The sequence below is a fragment of the Streptopelia decaocto genome (genome assembly GCF_964273445.1).
Source record: "Streptopelia decaocto genome assembly, chromosome: 5".
NCBI lineage: Eukaryota > Metazoa > Chordata > Aves > Columbiformes > Columbidae > Streptopelia > Streptopelia decaocto.
The window spans coordinates 45,386,403-45,406,392 of record NC_138659.1 but is presented as its reverse complement, the minus strand read 5'-3'; the positions used below and the strand labels follow the sequence as shown (position 1 = coordinate 45,406,392).

The 19,990-nt window shown below is 41.3% G+C and overlaps 2 protein-coding genes across 7 annotated transcripts in view; both read right to left on the bottom strand.

Annotated features, from left to right (window-relative positions):
* The window catches only part of PRXL2A (peroxiredoxin like 2A), an 11,883-nt gene extending 2,093 nt beyond the window's left edge, over window positions 1-9,790 (bottom strand). The window contains exons 1-4 of one of the 4 annotated variants that reach the window (XM_082054564.1): window positions 9,699-9,778; window positions 8,517-8,717; window positions 3,483-3,662; window positions 3,026-3,117 (exon numbers count right to left, since the gene is read on the bottom strand). In XM_082054564.1, the coding sequence (XP_081910690.1) occupies window positions 3,026-3,117; window positions 3,483-3,660 (270 nt within the window). In that variant the 5' untranslated portion in view covers window positions 3,661-3,662; window positions 8,517-8,717; window positions 9,699-9,778. Of the gene's footprint in view, window positions 1-3,025; window positions 3,118-3,482; window positions 3,663-6,434; window positions 6,616-8,516; window positions 8,718-9,688 lie in introns of those variants that run through there. The other 3 variants (XM_082054563.1, XM_082054565.1, XM_082054562.1) reach the window with 3 other exon arrangements.
* The window catches only part of EXOSC3 (exosome component 3), a 27,053-nt gene extending 7,063 nt beyond the window's left edge, over window positions 1-19,990 (bottom strand). Inside the window, exons 1-4 of one of the 3 annotated variants that reach the window (XR_014184240.1) lie at window positions 19,521-19,990; window positions 19,278-19,427; window positions 18,256-18,373; window positions 16,605-16,893 (exon numbers count right to left, since the gene is read on the bottom strand). Coding sequence is in view for 2 of the 3 variants with exons in the window: in XM_082054557.1 (XP_081910683.1) it covers window positions 16,692-16,893; window positions 18,256-18,373; window positions 19,278-19,427; window positions 19,521-19,965 (915 nt within the window). In the remaining variant the exon portion in view is untranslated. Of the gene's footprint in view, window positions 1-16,587; window positions 16,894-18,255; window positions 18,408-19,277; window positions 19,428-19,520 lie in introns of those variants that run through there. The other 2 variants (XM_082054557.1, XM_082054558.1) reach the window with 2 other exon arrangements.

The window sequence follows — 19,990 nt, the reverse complement described above, 5'->3', positions numbered from 1 at the left end:
TGGATAAATCATATTTTTAACTCCAATCTGTAGACAGACCTTGCCTGTGCTCTTTATCTATATTTTAAAACATTTACAGAACAGTAAAAAAAAACAAAAAACCTGCCTGCACATCACTTAACTTTCCCAGGCTGGAATTTCCAAGTAAGCAACACATCATTATCAGCCCTTTTGCAAAGTATTTCGAAGACTCTGTGAAGAAGCAGGTTAAGTAATGAAGATGCACTCCTTCCTAGATCCCCCCCTCCCCCACCCCGCCCCGTGAAAATAATCAGGGAATTTCTTCATACACCTTCAGTATCCTAAAAGCAATACTGCTTTTTCTGGTGTGTCACTACTCATTTGTTGGGTTTTTTATTCTGCTGAAGGAATCTCAGCTCCCACAGTTTGTACAAAGACCTCTGAGGTTTCCAACAGATCCAAGTGCACACTGAAAATGTTTTTTTTTTTCACCTTCAATGGAGAAAGGTCATTTTAACTGGACAAAACTCCCACAAAGAACTCTGCACTTAAAAAAATGGACACACTTTACATGAACACCCTCAGCCACCTACACCAAAACATCTTAACTCAAAGGCTTGCAGGACATCTAGAATTTACTGGGTATGAAGTAGCAGACAGGAGAAAAGATATTAGAGAAAGACATCAGTAGGTGAAAGGGTAAGGGCAGCTTTCCAGTTCACCCTTCACTCTTCTTCAGAGGAAATGAAAAAGGATGAATCAGCATTGCATGGAAACACTGAGTAGTGAGTGGTGAGAGTTAAAGGACCATCGCTTACGCTATCTCTGGAGAGGCAGCGATATCATCAAACCTTGATTAGCCTTTTGTAGAAAGGCACTTCAACCAATTTGGTGGGGTTTATTTTGTGTCTCCTTGCTTGGCTTTTGGGAGGGGAGAGAGCAGGAAGGCATAGTTAAGTTTTACAATTCTCAAGAGATTAGACTTGAAGCAGCATCTTGGGACTAGCCTCGATTTGTTTTTCTTTATTGCTATTTAAAAATTATACAGTAAGAGAAAGCAAAGAAGTCTATTTTTATGGGCAAGTTACAGCACTTGACATCTGTACAGCCTTACCATGAGGCTGTGACCATTTCATCAAGTCTGTGAAATTGTTTTTTTGTTTTTGTAAAAGCAGACAAGCACAGACTAGCAGAATACTTCTCTCTCCACCCAAAAACCCATTCCAGTTTGTCCCTCTGATAGTTCAACTATGGCTCTTCTACTTTAGACTGCTTGAGTTGATACCTACAATCTTGGGCAAGCCCAAGGCACCTTCACGATGACTGGAGCACTGGATCACTTCATGGCCAGATCCAGACTATGAGATGTACAAGTGCAGTCCTGTTATACACAATCTATCTTACATAACAAGAAAGGAATCTGATGATTTGGGATGCAGATGATATAGATAGAAGACTCTGTATTTCTTAAGTCTACAGGCCTCAGTTTTCAAGGATCCAAAGGCATAATTCCAGTATGATTTGTGACATCTTTTGCAGTGGATATTGGAAGCATGGCCTCACCAGTGGTATCAGGGCCATGATTTGAGGTACAATGGCCACTTTTCAACCCCACCACTGTGTCCAGGGAAATATACATTCCTTCTTGGTGGTGTCAACAAGGAGAAAGTTCAACATCATTTCCAAGGTATAAGATAGTGGGAAGCAAGTGTATTTTGTCTTTTGCACATAAATAAAAACCTTCTGCCTGCAGGTTAACAAATACGGCAAGTCACCTTTATTGAACCATTCCATCAGCTCAGAGTCAGTGACAGCGGGGAAAGAAGCAGCCTTCATAGTAAAGGGCAACTGAACTCTTAGGAGAAAGGCAAGAGTCAACTCACAAAAATGCCTTGAGTATACAACAATAAAAAATAATTTCCATTTAGACAATTTAAAAGCTTTTTCAAATACTTTGACAGTGAAAATACAAAACAATTCATTGCCCTAATTAGCTGATCAGTAGTGTGACTCCCTCTATTAAATATTTGAATTTTCGAACCAAAAATAAGAATTACCAAATTAAATTGCGCTCTCCTTTATTTTTATCCTGAAAGGAAAAGAAAAAAAAAAAAACAAAAACCCAAAAGACAACACAAATCTTTGAACTGGGCTCTTTATTTCTACTTACGAAGTCAGCATTAAAAAAAAGAAAATAATTCCTGTCTGAATGCATGCAAAAGGCAGAGCCAGGCACGTAGCACATTCTCCTCCTACCTATGCTACACCTGTTCAGAGTGCAAAATACTTCAATTTTCCATGAATTCTACACATACTTAAGCAGTTACTACTGATGGGAGCAGATCCTTTAAATAAGTGGCTGCAATGTTAATCACTCCATGTTATCCAGTAGTGAGTAAAAACATAATAGCTATTTTTCCCCATAGCTATGTGAAGAATAATGGCCAGGGTACAAATTATGGCTGTTCCCAGGCACATGGTACATTCAAACTGTATTTTAAGTGTGTCCTCCCACCTCCACCCAAGAAGCCTAAGGATCAAATTTTGTTTTCCAACCCACCTTGTTATGAAGCAGTAACTCCTTGTCTTCAGGCTCCTTACCTTTCAGCCTCATGTACAGCATCCAGAACAGTGAGGGACTCCCCTTTACGCACATCTCTTTTTTGCTGAAGAGCTTTATCTGATGGCTTTCTGCCAGCCCACTCTTGGGCTGCTTTTGACCAGAGACTACCTGGCTCACGCAGATTTATTTTGGAGATATGGAATACAACTAGTTCATAAGACTCATTACCAATTGGATTTGGTGTAATCTCCCCTTCTAATTACCATGCGCTAGGTCCCTGGCAGATGCTACAATAATGTAACCATTGCCTTCAGAAGGAAAATGCTCAGGACCTAGACCATACAAACCAGCTGCAAAGAAAACTAAGCATGCTGTTAGCTGGTGACCAGATACTTCGGATGTATCTGATGACTGTCTTAGTCACCCCCACCCTTTATTTAAAGGGAATATACATAAGAAGAGCTCAACTCTCCCTAATTAATTCCCAAGGCCAGCAAATACCTCTCTGCACAAAAATCATCCAGGTCTTCGCACAGCCATGATCACTGCACCATTCTTCTTCCATAGTTCACCTGCTTTGAATGTTCTTTGTTCTGTTTACAGAGGAGAAACAGCATCAACAATAATATCAGCCATTCTTGTTTATAATGGTTAATGCTTTAAGGACTAACACAAAGCACTGCAGGGAATTCTACATTCAAATACAGTTCTATCAGAAAAGAATTCTATATGCATAACAGTGTATTACTGCTTTGATTTTTAGAAGTGTGTCATGTTTCGTTCAGAAACATCAGTTTTGGTTGCTCTTCCCTCACCAGAATTATCTGCTATCAAGGACACTCAATTACATGTTATAACTAGGAAAGACTAAGAAAAACTCTTCCAACCTTGGCCTTCCAAAGGTTCTTATAAAAGCCCAATTATCAAAGAATGTGGGCTGAAGCATCCAGAATCTTACCTGTTCCCAAAGATTTCAGGTCTATCTCCTCCAAAAACTCCAATGTAGCCTTTTCTGGCTTGGACAAAAATAAGTCAGTATTAGCAAGGATGATCCCTGTCACGGCTGCACCAATGGCTCCAAGACCAATAGACCACATGCCCATGGTGAAGATCCCAAAGTCAGGCAGAAAGGACATTTCTGGAAAGAGAAAGAAGAAAGCAGCTCTAAGACTAGATGTCAATGATGCCAGACAAGGAGGAACTGGATTAAAACAACAACTAAAAGCTCACATGGATATTTTTGGGTTGACTGGAGATTATCTGTATACTTACTAATGTACAGAACTGGGTTTTAGAAGATCTAGATTACACTCCAGTTCTGCAACTCATTCACAACAAAACTATTAACAAGATACTCATACTTTTCCTACTATTGGATTGACAAAAGCATTCATGATTAAAGTGCTGAGATACAATGGGGAGAAAGATGACTGAAGTATACGTGTGTAATAAAGAGCCTCTAATAAGATGGCTTCTATGTGAGCCAGTAACTTAAATTATTATAGTAAGACAGTGGTTTCGTTCAAAAGAAACATGTTCGTAGATTAAATTTTGTTTGGTTTTGTTTTTTTCCCGACTAATCTATATTAAACAGTCAATTTTACAAATCTACCACAGAAGACTTAAAAAAAAAAAAGCCATATCTGGTTCACCACAACTGGTAACCTTTCCTGTTCCTTACAGTTGCACACTAGAACCAAAGGCACCAAGCCAAAACTGGAGCTTATCGGTCATGCCTGCAGACAGAAATATGTGGACTTGCAAGCATTTTAATTAGACACAGCGATCCAACATTATGAACATGCCCTGGACAGCACCTTCTGTATTTTAACCAATATCCACTCTTGCTAAAGCAGAAATGACATCAGGAGCAAACAACTTACACTCACACCCATCACTCAGAACTTATAACATTGCAATGGAAGCCATTGCATATGCTTGCTCAAGTCCTAAAGTACAAACACTGCTTGTTGTTACCAGTGATTGTAGTTCAGTGGCAATTGTATTCAACCACCACCCATTCATAACCTCCGCCACACCTCAGTCCTGACCCTTGCACATGTTTCATGTGTGGGACAGTATCAGTTTTGAGGATGCAGGAAAGCACACTCAGTCCTGCCTCATGGACAAAATTCAAGATCCAGCTCCAAGCAATAACTGCTACAAGAGTCACTGGAGTTTTGGCAGTATAAGAAGTCACTGTACACTTACACCACAACAGTTTTGTGTTACAAAGGGCTGTACACGTGCAGTCACCCAACTTTAGTATTACACAATACAGAGAATCAAATTTTTCCCAGAGCCATCTGCAAAACCCTATTCCCTGATAGAAAGTTTTGGTAAACATTGCTGTCTGTATATACTTCTGTACGGGAACGTTTTTTTTCCCCTCATAAATACAGGAAAATATTACTGTTTTGAACTGGGACTGGCAATAAGCCAGAGACACACATAATCTTTATCCCCACAGCTAGCTGTTACCAGAATTTGGAAAGTAAGAACTAGGAGTAGCTCCTCACTTTTGTGTCAGAGCCATGGTGCCTGAAATTTTCTGGGAAAAAAAAATCCCTTTCCATCCTTAAAACTAGCTCCTGAATACAGAGCAGCAAATACAACCAGCTGCTCATCTGCAGAAAGAGCTAGGAAACATTTTGAAAAAAGATTGCTTTGTTCTTTTAACAGCATACTTGGTTTCAAGGAAGACAGTATCACAGTATCTAGAAACGTGAGTAATCCTTGATCCAGAGCAGGAAACAAGGCCAGTTCGCACAAACATAACACAGATAAGAGAACAGATTCTATCCCCTTTCACCATTTATTTCTAACCAAGTGAAACCTTCCTTGACTGTATCTGCTTTCTCTACATACATAAAGTCATACTGCGATGACAATTTTTTGATATCTGCCTCTGACTCATATCAGAGACCATTCAGACCTTAATCTCTGGAATGACCAAATTGTAACTCAGAATGTATTGCTGTAGTGCAGCAACATCTTTGTGCTAAGACTTAAAATCTCTGTGGCATACCCAAAAGGCTATAGCCCTGCTCCCTCCCAGAGTTTGGTTATCCAGCTGTTCTTTGGACTTGAATCTTGCCTGGCCAAGATCTGTTTTTTTCTTAATTCTTATTTATGGGGCCGGGGGGCCGGGGGAGTGAGGTGGGGAGCAGGGAGTAAAGCCTAAGTAGTAATCTCTTCAGCATGGAATTTGTGTACAAAAATGTTGCCAATCTTGTGGCAACTGATTAATGAGTAGTTCTCACATGGCTTTTAATTTTTATTAGCATTATTAGCATTGCTAAAAGCCAGCTTCCACTCAGTTGTGGTTGATAGAGAGGAGATCATTAAGCCTAGTCAACACACCTTTTTCGTTTAATTGGACTCTGGTCTCCACTCAGTGACCAAAAAAAAGCTATTCAAATATGCAAATCTTTTGCTATTTAAATAAATAGGGGAATGGAAGAAGCAGCTCTACAAAGCAATACTGAAATTCTTCCTATGCTAAGCAAACACCATAGTGAGCTCCTTTGAAAATACATATGGGAAACAGCAGCCAAGATTATTAAAATATTTGCTAACAAGACAGGCTGAGCCCTGACACATCTATGTCATTGAACCCCAAGCGAAGAAACTAAATGGAAAACAGCTGAGCATTTGCAACTAGCAGCTTCCGTTCTCTTTAGCTGCTGTTTATTAAGGAACTCTGAAGCTCAAAAATAACTTCATAACCCTCCACCCCACCTAGAAATACAAGCACTACTGCCTTGTGATCGAACTCTAAGAGTTTTTAAACATCCAACAGCAATCCACAATAAGATGATACAGCAAAGCATCCAGTAAACCATAATCCACAGGGAGAAGACACAACAGTGCATTCCACAGCCCGTTCCATGTGTGTGCTCACACTCACCAGAACCCATGCAGCCTGCAGAGCATCAGCCACCGCCACCTCCCCGGACGCAAGTGCAGGCAGGAGAGAAGCCAAAGGGCTGTGCCACGGGTGGCTGTGGGCAGGACTGGGCAGGAGCCCAGCTCTGGAGCTTTGGCCGTGTAGCCGGGACACAGCTCTTGCGCCTTTCAGCAACCCCTGCCACAGTCCCCCGCGGCAGTGACGAAAGAACAGCTGTCCAATCCACCACAAGACTGGCCTAAAGATATCTTAATCATTCACTTTTTTTTTTTTTAACTGAGCACCATGGAGTGGGTGGGTACAGTGAACAGGAATTACAGAAAGCGTTTCTGAAGCTGGGAACACAGTGCTGAACTTGAAGATCTGCATGGTAAACTGTGCTTTTCTGTAGAACTGCGCGTTTTTACAAGTAATATTTTCTCTAAGGTTCAGCCTATTCTACTTCTAATTGCACACACGCTGCACGCCACAATACAAACAGCTCTGGAAACAATTAAAAAGCCATTACAATGCACAATGTTAGAAAAAGTTTCTGTATAGAGGCTGCACTGGTGAATTGACCCAGTGCTTCTATGCTCAGCTACCTGCTTTAGTGGCAACATCCCTTCACAAAAGAGCATCATTTTCTCTGAACTCTCAGATCTGCAAGCTCCTAACTCTGCTAAAACCTCTAGAAGGGAACAAACACTTCTCTTTAAAGAGTGCAGAGGCCAAAGAAAAAGGGAAAAACATCTCTTTGTGTGTTTTGTGGTGACCACAAGAGATCTCCAAGATAACAGTGAGTGGTTTTACGGTCTTGCAGTACTCAGCTAACCAGAATTTAAACAAGCTTAGTCTTAATCCTGTTGGAAGTGCCCGTTGATGGTCTTCACTTTGTGTCAAGACCAGTTCAAACATGGTTTTCTAGATGTCTCACTTCCCTCCCACCCACAATCAGACAAAAAATTGTCATTAAGAGAAGAGCTATCCTTAAACATTTATTTTACCAGTGTAAACAGGACCCAGTGCAGCTGTGTCAAAAAAACTGGAGAATCCATGTTTTAAGTTGTCAATAAAACTCAGGGTAACACACAGACTCACTTACATACTTTTCCTAAGACGACAGCTAGGCAAAAGTGGAAACGCTCAGTGGGTGCTCTCACAAACTGCCTGCACTAGCACATACCCCCAGTGTAACACGGTGTTGACTGTTGCTTATTCTGCCCTTCTCTCCCACTCCCAGCTTTTCCGAGACATTCTGTACTGAGCCTAAAAATCTTTCAGAGCTTTGTCGCAACTTGCATATCCCAAATATAAATTGAGCTGATGATTTTTTATGAGACATTCCCCCCAGAAATGAGTCATATGATTACAAATATCTTTGTAACCTAAAACCTATAAAGAATATTTATAATTCACATTAAGCTGGCAACATGCTCATCAAGATTTCATGAGCTTTTAAATACCATTAAGGATTACAAAATAGAGCATCCTGACCAATCTTCAAATTTAACCCTGCATTAAGTGGGGATTTGACTGGAGAAACCTCAGAGGTCCCTTCCAACCTAATTTGTCCTTTAAATGCCAAAATCAATGCACAAAGAAACCTCCTAACATTTTTTACAGCATCAATGTTAAGGACTTTTCACAAGCTGAGGGATTTTTTTCGCCATTGTAAAGATCCTGGAACAAACAATTCCTTGTGTTGAGAATAACAGTAATATTTTTAGGTTTCTTCTCAGACAGCGCACGTTTCATTACTGAATTCAGTACAACTCTGCACTTGGCTCTAGTTGTTGTGTCAAGCAAGCAAACCATACCCCTTTCCTTCGAAAGGAAGTCAGTTGTTAGACCGAATAATCTCTCCCATTCTGAGAATGTTTTAAAGAAATGCACTGGCTCAACAACCCTTTTCTTTTGAGCAAGGGAGAGCAAAGAGCTCTGGCACAACCCTTTGGAAATTTTTCAACTCTCTAGGTGTATTCAGAGGGAACAGGCAGCTAGATATTGTGCAAGGGAAAAATCAAAATTTCTGCTCAATCAGCAACATGGATATACCACAGAGATGGAAGTACTGGAGCAAAGAACTGCAAAAATACTTACGTGAAGATACTACAGGCTAAAGTCACTGCTGGGTCTGCTGGGGATCCAGAGCAGGACAGCTATGGCTGTGGCAATCTCCAAAGGTGGGGGAAGAAGTGGAACACCAACAGACCCACTAGTAACACAAATCAGTGCTCATCAAGAACACAGCAACCCGCTAGGCAGAAAGTGGTCCCTCCTGTTCCAATTCAGCCGTGACTCCTGCAGATTCAAGCTTAAATTAATAATTATTTTTCCACTTTTTTGGATTCTTAGACCTTGTTTGTATTTTAACTTTCACGTTCCTCACACAAAACAATCCTTAACAGCAAAATTATGTGTTACTAAAGGCAAAAATACAAGATAATCAATACATGCTTCAATTCCAACCAACAGCACAGAGGTGGCTCTATGCGTAAACTGGGCAGTAATAGATTAGTCTCAGTCGATACGCCCAAGTGAGAACAATTTCCCCACAACCTAGTTTACCTTTCCTGTTGTCTGCTCTGAACCAGGTCAGACGGCGAAACTGACCCTGTGGCTCTGGAAGAGAAGCCTGGGAGGTCCCTGCACCGGTGCTTCAAGCAGCCTGAAGGTGCATTCAGTGACTTCTTACGTCAGAGTAGTACAATCGCACCCGAAACCAAACCAGCACATTAGGAATCACACGAGGAACAAAGCTGGGAATCTCTTTGTCTTTCACTGACGCTGTTGTGCCTACTTACACGAGCTTGAGTTACGTAAGAAAGCTGAGATCAACCAACAGATTCAATCACAAGGCCGGGCACAAGCAGAGTTTCAGACCCCGCAACGCTGTCCCGGCCGCTCAGCCGGGGCGGGAGGAGCCCTCATCCCGCAGCGCCCGGCGCACCTGCCCTGCGCTGTCCCCGGCGGTGCCGCTGCCCGCACGGCCGCCTCAGCTCTCAGGGGTCGGTAACGGCTGCGCGCTCCGCCCCCCCGCGGCACTGGCAGGGCCAGCCTGCCGGCGCGTTCTGCGCCCCGGACACAGCAGACCAGCGGGCACGGAGAGAAGAGCCGCCGCCGGGCAGGCCGGGCCGGGGCAACAGGCCAGCGGGAGGGCGACGCAGGCCCAGAGGCGCTGTGGGACCGCCCGACCCCGCGGCCGGTGCGGCGACGGTTCCCGCGCCCCTCCCCGCCCGGCGCCTCCCGCGCTCCCCCCTGCCGCCCCGCGCCCGCACTCACAGCACCGCACCGCGCTGCGCCGCCGCACCGCCGCTCCCGGACCCGCGGCCGCCGCAGGGCACGTGCGGGAGGGCGGCGCGCAGGCACCGCCCCCGGTGCGCGCCGCGCAGGCACCGCGTCCGCCGCGCAGCGGGGACCGGCGGCAGCGCCGGGCGCCCTTGGGTCCAACGGGGCCGCTGCGCCGACCGGGGCTGAGTATCCCCAGGGTTAGCGACTGGAAGAAATAAAAACTTTATGCTCCCTCCTGGGACCCATTTTCCTGTCACTTGGATTTTTCTAGCTTCTGGCTAAACATGGAAGAAACGAAATATGTGGAAGGTACAGTGCTTAAATATATTTAAGGCAAAAAAACCCCAAACATAACGACTGAAGTCCAATAATGTAGTGAGCTTATCACTCAAGTAGTCTGATTAATGGGGCACTTAAAGTGCTTACAGACGTATTACGTTCAAGAATATACTTGCTTAGATAAGCCAGTCAGTAACATGTCACAACATTTGTTAATGAACACACTCTCCAGTTGCTTGTGCTCATTTAGGCACTGCTCCAGACAAACTCATCTTCACTACCTTAAGACTATTTCCTGAGGTCTCCCATTAACCTGGCACTTAAAATGCCAAAAACCAAACAAAAAGGTAGCAGCAATGACAGCACAGTCTGGCCCATAACACAACAGCAGCTCAGAAGAACAAACATAACCTCTATAGTGGTACCCTAGAGTCTACATTCCAAATGACAGAGACATGGTTTTGCAGCATGTCCCAAATTTAACTAGACCAAATAGTCCTTTCTCCTCTCTCTCCTAACTGGGACCTACCAGCCAGCATGGTTAAACCTGCTCAGTTTATCCCTTAATTTGCAGTTTCTGTTTATCTTCAGTGCAAAGTGGTTTTGTTGTTTGGGTTTTTGTTGTTGTTGTTTTGTTTGTTTTTTGTTTTTGTTTTTTTTTTTTTTTTTTGTTTTTTTTTTTTTTTTTTTTTTTTTTTTGGCAGGGATCTCACCACAAAAAGTCTCTGCTAATTGGAAGCAACAAACAGCATTGTGGTTCTGACGCAGCACAGATCCAGCCGAAGGCAATGTGTCACTGGGAAGGCTGCTCAGGCACCCTGCAGAGCCCTTCCAGCACAAGACCACGCCATGTGCCCTTGCCATCTTCTCCAGGGAGCACAGTGGCCCCGCCGCAGGCCAGCCACACAGAACAGCTGCTTCGAAAGAGCTGCATTGCACAACGTTGCTCAGTACATGTCAGAGAGGCACAGTCTCAGGAAGTTGCAAGGAAAATATTTTGGGTTTTCTTAACGAAAATTGTGATTAGCTTTCACCTATACACATGCTTTTAGAAATCAAATGGATTATAAAAAGCACTAAAGTCACTCAGAGCTATCAGCAATTAAATAACCTAAGGAAACTTCATGGCAGAAACAGCATTATCAGATTACCTGAAACAGCTGAGGAATCTGGGAGGACTGTAGGGTTTGATGCTACTTTTTTTCCTTGGAAATACATGAAGCCAAACAGTATCTCTACTTTTCTCCTTAAGCAGTGTGGGAAGGTTCTCTGTCAACACCAACCATAATATGCTGAAGTGGCTTTCTCACCATTTCTGAAACACAATCAACATTAGAATGTATGTGTCTTTGCCACTGTGACACAGCAATCTTTAGAAAAACATGACAAAAAAAAAAATTGAAACATTGTCAGCCATCATCATGTAATTAAACCCCTAATTTCTGCAGGCTGTCAAAATTCCTTTCCTCTGAATTTTACAATGGTTGTGGCTCCAGCTGTCAACATTTGGCAATGATAGAATTGCAGCCCCATTATTTTTGTTGCCATGGTAAGCACGCAAACAAAAAAACCTTTTGTCTTTATGATACTTCTACATTACACCTCTAGCAATCTGGCAGCTGACGCTCACAATTCAAAGGTAGCCAGTATTTCTGAGGGGGGAAAAACACCCAAAAACATCTTTTTATTTATTCTTTGCTCTGAGTAGGAGTCCACGACAATGTGTCAGGCAAGAACAATAAGTAGTTAATCACAGAAGTGACTGACTTCATTTGTCCCTATTGTGAAAAGGAAAAAAGCAGAAAAATCTGAGCCCGCATATCTGGATTCCACCCAAAAATATCTTCCCGCTTTACAAGGCAGTAAAAATCCCTTGAATACACACACACTTCTAGTAGACACAGAACCCGAAAGAACAGTGGTTCCAACAAAATCTAACTTTGTCTGACAACATGTCCAGAAAGGCTTGCTTTCCATGAAAAGCTATTGCGTTATGTGAAATGGAGTTGCAGCAACAACCACATTGTCCTTACTAGACTCTTTACCTTTATTGCTTTAGAAAGGTAGTGAGATATTGGCAGGAAAGCTCAATGTTAATTTGACTTCTCTGGTTTTCTGTTTTTCTTTCTTGATAAAATCATATTGTGATTGATCTGTAACAGGTTAGCTTTTTCAGATACCTATTCAGATGTTATTCACAGATTTTTTCCTGTTTAAAAAAATATAAAGTTGTTAACACACATGAACAGAATATTTCACAGATAAACAGGCACCAACATTTAAACTTCTAGTTCTTATGTTTTGAATAGTGTTCTTAAAAAGCACATTGAGCCCTTCTCTTCCTGCTTTCATAATTCAGTTTTATAGCAGCTAAACTGAAGAGTATCAGTCTGCAAACTGCTTGTATATCAGTTAATTAAATTTGCCTAGCATGCCTGTGCATAGGTCACCCAGCATGCACTGTATCAGTACCTATGCTAAAACATGATCTAACATTACGAAACTTTCAATTCATGTACAGAATGACAAAGCTGTGTGTTATTTCATAAGTTAATTATTTCTATTTCTTGTTGGATCATGCTTCTATAGATCAGCTTTAGACCAAGGGCGTTGTCAGACAAATGGCTTAAACAAACTGTCTTTTCCATCAGGAAACAGGAGATCTCAAAAGCAAGGAGGAAACAGACAGTGGTGGGCTAAGGCAGGATTAGGCCCTATGTAGGATTTCCACATTAATCAAGATTTTGGTATTGAGATAGTACAATTGAATGCAGATATGCAGAAATATAGCTTGAACTTTTCACCCCGTGCTTCTAAAGGCATATCTACACAGATGCAGACATACGTTTCAACCAGACCAGGCAAAAGCTATCTCTTGTTTGGAGGCTGTAGGGTGATACCCACTCATGTGGTAGTGGTTTCAACCTCATCCTGATTCTCAGGAAATAAAACCACCAGTTTGTCTACAGACAGCCTGGACACAGGATCTTAGATATATCTTAAGATGAGGGTGCAGTAGTCACTGAAGAAACGAAAGGACCTACAGGCCTTTTGAAATCAGTTTCACCCATAGGAGCAGTTCACTGCAGAACACCAAGAACAGATTGGTGCAACACCCTCCACCTGGACAAGAACAGGAAGAAAAAATTAGCAAGTCTTCTTAAGGGGTATACAGATGCTTATACAAATCCTTTTCGGCAATACCCTAATAAACACTGACTCACAGAAAAGCCTACCATTTACAACAGTACAACAGATAACCAAAGCCTTTGGAAAGAGCAGATGAGGTCACTAATGTTTCCGTGTGTCCTTCAGTCTTTAATATCTTTCTATCACTTAGGTATAATTAAAGCAAAATTGAATCTTGGTGCCATATAGTTTCTCTTTGCCCCATTTACTGCAGTGCTACCTATACTGTTATTCTACTCCAATGTTTTAGTTTTTCTCATACTAGGTAGAACACTGAGGGCTAGTTAAAAGATATTTTTAATGACAGTTCAATCCACTAGAACTGTGACCAAGCTTCAGGCTGTTTAACATCCCCAGATACCCAGTGATAGCACTAAAAAGGCAGTAACTGCACTTCTGCAAGATCAGGACATCAGAGGAAAACAGTCATTCCACAGCAATCCTCATTAACTACTCACACCTATTAAAATCCAGGTACCCACCATGATTCTAGGCTATTCTCTCTCAAGTTGTTGCAGCAAAACTGACATGTTTAATTCCTTATTATAGACTTCAATAGAATAATAGTTATGCATCTTGCAATCTATACAAGCCATTAGTTAGGACAAGGCTGTTTGCGTTACTAATACAACTAAATAAAGTGTCCTACATCATCCTTAAGACTATACGAAAGCAAATAATGATCTCACCAATTTGGTTTGTATGTAGCTAGAAAAACTGGCATAATTTTTTATGTAAGCATGTAAAGCCTGGAGATGACCATCTTTAAGGTTTAAAATAACCTGTTAATTTACCCGTTGATTTGGCTGTTACTCAGAATTACTTGTTCAAGCACTAAGGAAGAGAACTGAGCTTTCCATAATACATTTACCACTTCCCCAGTAGTAGATGAGCTGCCCTTAATATTTAAAATTTGAGAGAAAAATTCCCTGACCTCTTCTGCTAAAACTACATTACAAAAACAAAACAGCGCCATTATTAAAAGTGTTGATGCCTATCTGGGCCATTTTGAGAGAACTCCTCTAGGAATCAAATACACAGGCCAGCAAGCCTCAGATGCAACATCTAGTGGTCAGGTGGCAATGACTAGTTGGGCATACTAAACTTCTAATCTAGCAGAGCTACAGCTATACACTAACCATAGCCTTAGAGTTAAGCTCTTAATCCTCTTCTCACATTGAACTATTTGCACAACTTTCTTCTGCTAAATACATGTTTTACTATCACACTTAATTTCAACACTGCATAACCGACCTTTCTTTCTTTTAGTAATGTGTTAGTGTATTTGCTTTCAAGCATTTTTCCCCAAAAATTTTGTTCACATCTACTGTCATTTTTGCCCCTACATAAATCAAACTTACCTGTAGCACATACTTAAAACAATTGTGTAGGGGCAACACTCAAATACCTTGTGGGTACACCATTTTGTTAAAATAAAACCAAGTTTTAATGTATTTTGTTTCCTGCTCTTAAGATTCAACTAAGGCTGCATTTGGGTGATAACCAGTTGACAGTGGGACAAAATAATGGGTGGAATAAAACAGGGCACTGAGGATGAAAACTTCCTAGGTCACCATTTGCTATGTTGCACACCAAACCAGCATTTTTAAATTGGGAATTTTTCCTGTATCTTGCAGGTTGGGCTTAAAACCTCAGACTCTTGGGAAGGAAGGGAGGTTGCTTGGACAAGTAAAAGGGGGAGTGGTAAGGCTAATTGCATTTCAAGCCACAACTCTTCAAGAAAACGATCCATTTAATTCCTCATTCCTGTGGTTTTATTATTATGATCCAAGAACATTCACAGAAAACAAAGTTAGCACATGGAGATGATTTGGCAAGTCCTTTTCTGCTTCTGCCAGCTATTGTTCTAATAACAGATTAGCTGACCAGAGCCCCTGCAGGTTAAGTTGAAAAATCACTAGAAGAGCAGAGTTAGTGGAATCTTTATTAAATTACAGCCTTTCGGTAGTACGATATAGATTACAGGCCTAAAGGATTTACAGGATGTGAATAAAAGTCACTTCAGCTGGGAGAAGACAGGTGAAAAAAAAAGATGAGTAAATATCTACCAAGCCAGATGAGCAAATTCTACCAAGCCAGATGAGCAATACCCTAAATGCTAAATAGGGAAGCCAGTGAAACCTAGAAAGAATTCTGAATCGTAGCCATTAGACTCACATGGAAACCACTAGAGCTGTGTTTTTATTGAATTGGGGAAGCCCTACGTGAGCATATTAAAGATGAGTCAGAGGAGCACCTCTGAATTGAAGCAATTTCTAAATGAGAGAGATGCCAAAGAGAATCATATCATGAAATACCACAGGCTTAACTTTGGATGAAATACAAATAAAGAATTTTGTCTCCACTTGGAATTCAGATGGTATCCAGGCTTATAATTAGTCTATTTTTTCTAATTTCTTATTAACTGTTGCTATCAAACTATTCAGCTTATTAAGAACCATAAAACAACACAGGTTTAAACAGCTCCAATGCAGTTAATTGGGTACACACAGTCAATGTCTTCTGCCACAGAAAGCAGGTATCAGGAATTCCCCTTCCATTACTCCTGGGTTCCCTTTCTCTCTCAAAAGAACAGCAGCAAACTGTTGTACTAAAACAGAATGACAGCTTATCCTTCCTAGGACAGCACTTCTATATGCATGTGAGGAACTACTACACAATGAAGCCTAATATAGCTGATTTTGTTAAACACGAAGCAAAGGTATATGGAACCTTCATGCTGTAACTAAAAATAAACCTAAAATGTCTAGAATTGAGAAATACATGTCTGTTGCTGAAGCAGCCTTTACCTAATCTGTAGTTAAAAAACACTTATGAAAAAGTTGCAAGTGACTTCAAGTAGCATTGCTGTTCATTTTGAAGTTATGTCCTAATCACGATTTCCTCAAGACTACTATAGCCAGGTTATCTTCTAGGGAAAGTGGTAAGGTCACCAGGACCATATGCTGGGTGTTACCTGATCATCTGCTTTAATCACCCTATGCTTATTTTATGCTAGGCCTTGTAATTATCTTCTGGTATTTTCCATTGCACTTCTATTCCCAAATTTTGTAAAATATTAAACAGTCACTTCTTGTCATTGTATAAATGGAGTACCTGACCAGAATGAATGACCTGTAGGATACTTCCCACTACACCAAATAAACATAATAATGACTAAAAAAAACCCCAAATATGTGTAGTTTACAAATTGACCAGTTTTCTTAAAATCTTAAGTAGTTACACCTCAAAATTCACAGCTAATGAGAGCTTTTAAAGACCATCTCCACATCAGCCAGAAAATTCATAAACATAAATAGGGTTTCATAATCACAAGTGTGATTAAAAACAAAGTTCCTAAAACATGACCAAGCAAGCTGAGCAGATAAAGGGAACTGAAGAACAACAGAAGTCTAGTGCTTAATTTTAAAAAAAATGGCTTTTAATATAAATCTGAATACAAAAATAACCAAAGCACCACAATAATTTCAAACAAATCCTCAAGGTTTTCTCTTATCAGTTCCCTGACAACTTGGCAAGCGCTTGTTTTCTCTGTTCTGCAGTCATATACTCACAGGCTTCCAAAATATTTACTATAATTAAAGTCTGTTGAACTGTTTTTGCTTTTACCCATATTCTTCCATTCATTCCCAGCACCAGTTCAAATGGATACAATTGTGACAACTCTTGAATTATTTCACATTTGGGAGCCAAAAGTCTGTAAACAAGATTTTTAAAAGTTAGAGAAATAAGTGCTCACATTTGACAGACATTACATTATTATCAATCAGTAACTGAACTGCACTCAGTACTGGTGTTAGAGGAGCTATTAAAGCAACATCAAAAGGTAAGATGATCAATTTGCATATGCATCCAAACAGCAACACAGTATTAGATTTTTAATTCTCCTCTCATAAAATATATACACCTAAAAAAATAGTGCTTAAGAATTTAGTTTGTTTTTTTTTTAAATAATTAGATTCAGAAGTAATACCTAACAGATTTAAAGTGAATTGATAGTTTTATAACAATTCTATTATTAAATTCTAAAAGTACACTGTTAGACAAAGTGACATTCTTTAAGTACTGCTATTTATAATTTTGAGACCAGAGTTAAAAAAACCTATCTTTCAAAACAGAACTTTTCTCCTTCAGGAGATAGTATTAACAGCAGGAAACACAGAATATTTTGGTTTTGAGGTGAAAGTATCAAGAATATTGTAATACATTTAAGATTAAACCAAGCTTCAACACGCTTTCTCAAAGAAGAAAAATGTATCAGGATTTAGCAGTTTACTTGTAATATACTGTTAATTATTTACTTGCATACAGACAAAATTTGGAAAAGAAGCATAATAGCTGCAAACATATTTTGTATCAGTTCACACTGACTTCTGATGGGACATTTAAACTTGACAAATCATTACTGAAAACTCCAGGTATGAAATAGCTGCCCTGCATCTCCAAATTGCTTTTCCCAACAACAAAAAACCCCACCCAAAAGCAACAGAGCTTGACTATAATTTATCCATATAAAAGCTTATGCAGTGGTTCCTGGATTAGCATGTCAGTTTTAAATGAAAATCCCACTAATTTTTATATGTGTCTTTACTTCAATGCAATTTATTTTTCTTATAAGTCAGAAAATAATGCGTACTGATGTGGAAAGCCTTATCAGCTGTCAGCCAAATTTATACCCCACATTATTCCACTAGGCAGAACAACGACAGTAAGCATTTCAATTTTTTAACTCCAAGGTCATAGGTACATACCCCAAACCCCACCCCAAATGTTTGACTTCCCCAGGTCAATGGTTTTACTTTCCTCACTGCCTTGGCACCACATCACTTTTTAAAAGGTCCCAGAACACCATATAGAAGAGCATGTAAATCTCTTAAGGTGGAAAATACACATTCCCTCTAGGTCAATATCCATATTCTATTCATTAAAACTGGTATAAATGCACCGAAACAATTAGTCTGATTACCAAATTGTTCACACTGCCCAGAGGAAATAATTGTGCAAATCCTACCCACCATATTAAATGCTAGAGTGACTACTTACTTTTCTTAGTACTTACTTTCTTATTAGACCTAAGGAAACTTTAAACAGGAAGCCATCTTGTCCAATTATTCCCATTCCACTTGATCTTCCACTGCTGTCTATACAGACCATCTCTGGTTCCATGTCTTTATTTGCTACAAGGAATTGACCATAAATAAGATCTCCCACCTAAACAAAGCAGTATCAAAAGAGCAAACATATTAGAGATGATCATATTGCACATTTATAAGAAATTCTCAGTATTAAAAAGCCTCCTACAAGGCCAGAAAATATTTTTTTTTAAATCTATGGTAGAAAAATAAATTGGTATAATAGGAATTTTCATGTTTTCATCTACTAATTGTTCTCTAGGAACAATTATCTTGTATTATTACTGGAATTTGAACGACACAAAAGTACAGAATTTTATTCCATTAAGTATCCCTCTTTTTTTAAATACTGAACATGAACTCCTCTTTCTACAGACTTCAAGAGTATTAGATGTCTAATCAACCTGCTCTTGTAACCATCAGGGCAACAACAACAAAAAACACTAACTTTTTTCTTTACAGTGCATTTTTACATTCTAGTGATGGTATTTCAGTTCAACGTAGAAGCTGTGGCATGCATGTGCCACATAACTGTTTAGAACATTCTTATTTAAAAAACTACTGTTTTCTACCAGTTTCAGATGGTCTAAAAAAGCTTGTTTTAAGACTATAACTTCAGAATACCACCTTGGATGCACATTACTCATAAACTGCATTTACCACTAGCAGTAGTACAGAAAAGTGAGAATGTAAGGACTGAAAAAGCTCTGTCAGATATCAAACCACACTACTTACATGTTCCCTTGAGAAACCTCAGAAAGTCCACTGCCTAATCGTGCAAAAACCTCCAAGGAGGGCCACAGGGAACCTTTGCAAATAAACCTGCATTCCTCATTTTACGTACAGTTTATAAGAATATATTTCTTACTAAGAAACGCCACTACGATGTAACAGAAGCGCCACCAAACGGCATCGCTAAAGCGTTATCTCCAGTAAACAAAAGCTCTACCTGGACATTTGGCCTGTTCCTCTTCGTGGCGCCTTCGAAGGCCAGGTAAGACAGGGACGCCTGCTCGCTGCCCCCGACGTCCAGCTTGAACAGGTCTCCCGCCTTGGCCGTCACTATTCCGATTACGTGGTCGCCCTTCACCGGCACATACTGCAAACGGGAGTCGCGGACAAGCGGGTCAGGCACGCACGGACAACACACGGGCTCCCACCCGCCCCCAGCCCAGCCCGTCCGCGCCCTCACCCGCTTCTGCTGCGAGTCCACCCAGTAGGCGCCTCCCGCCGCCGCCGCCCCGCCGCCCGCCTGGCGGTGCCGCAGCAGCCCGCACTTGGTCACCAGCAGCCCGGCCTCGCACCACCGCAGGCCCGGCCCACAGAGCAGCCGGCCCCGTGGCGCCGCTCCGGTGCTCAGCCGCAGCCGCTCCGCGTCCTCGTCGGGGTGAGCAGGAAGGAGCAGCACGTCCCCGGGCAGCACCACCTGCCCCACACACTCCTCCGCTGCCACCGCCATCGCCGCGCAGACGCAGACCCGTCGCGCATGCGCGGCGCCCGGCGACGGGTCTGCGTCTGCGCCGCGATGGCGGCGCCGGTTCAGTCACAACCCGGCTGAGCTTCCTCTCAGTCCCGGGGATAACGGCGGCTCCGCCTTTGCCGCCCCGTGGAACGTGCTCGCAGAGCGCCAGCGACATCCCCCGGGCAGAGCGGTTCCCTGCT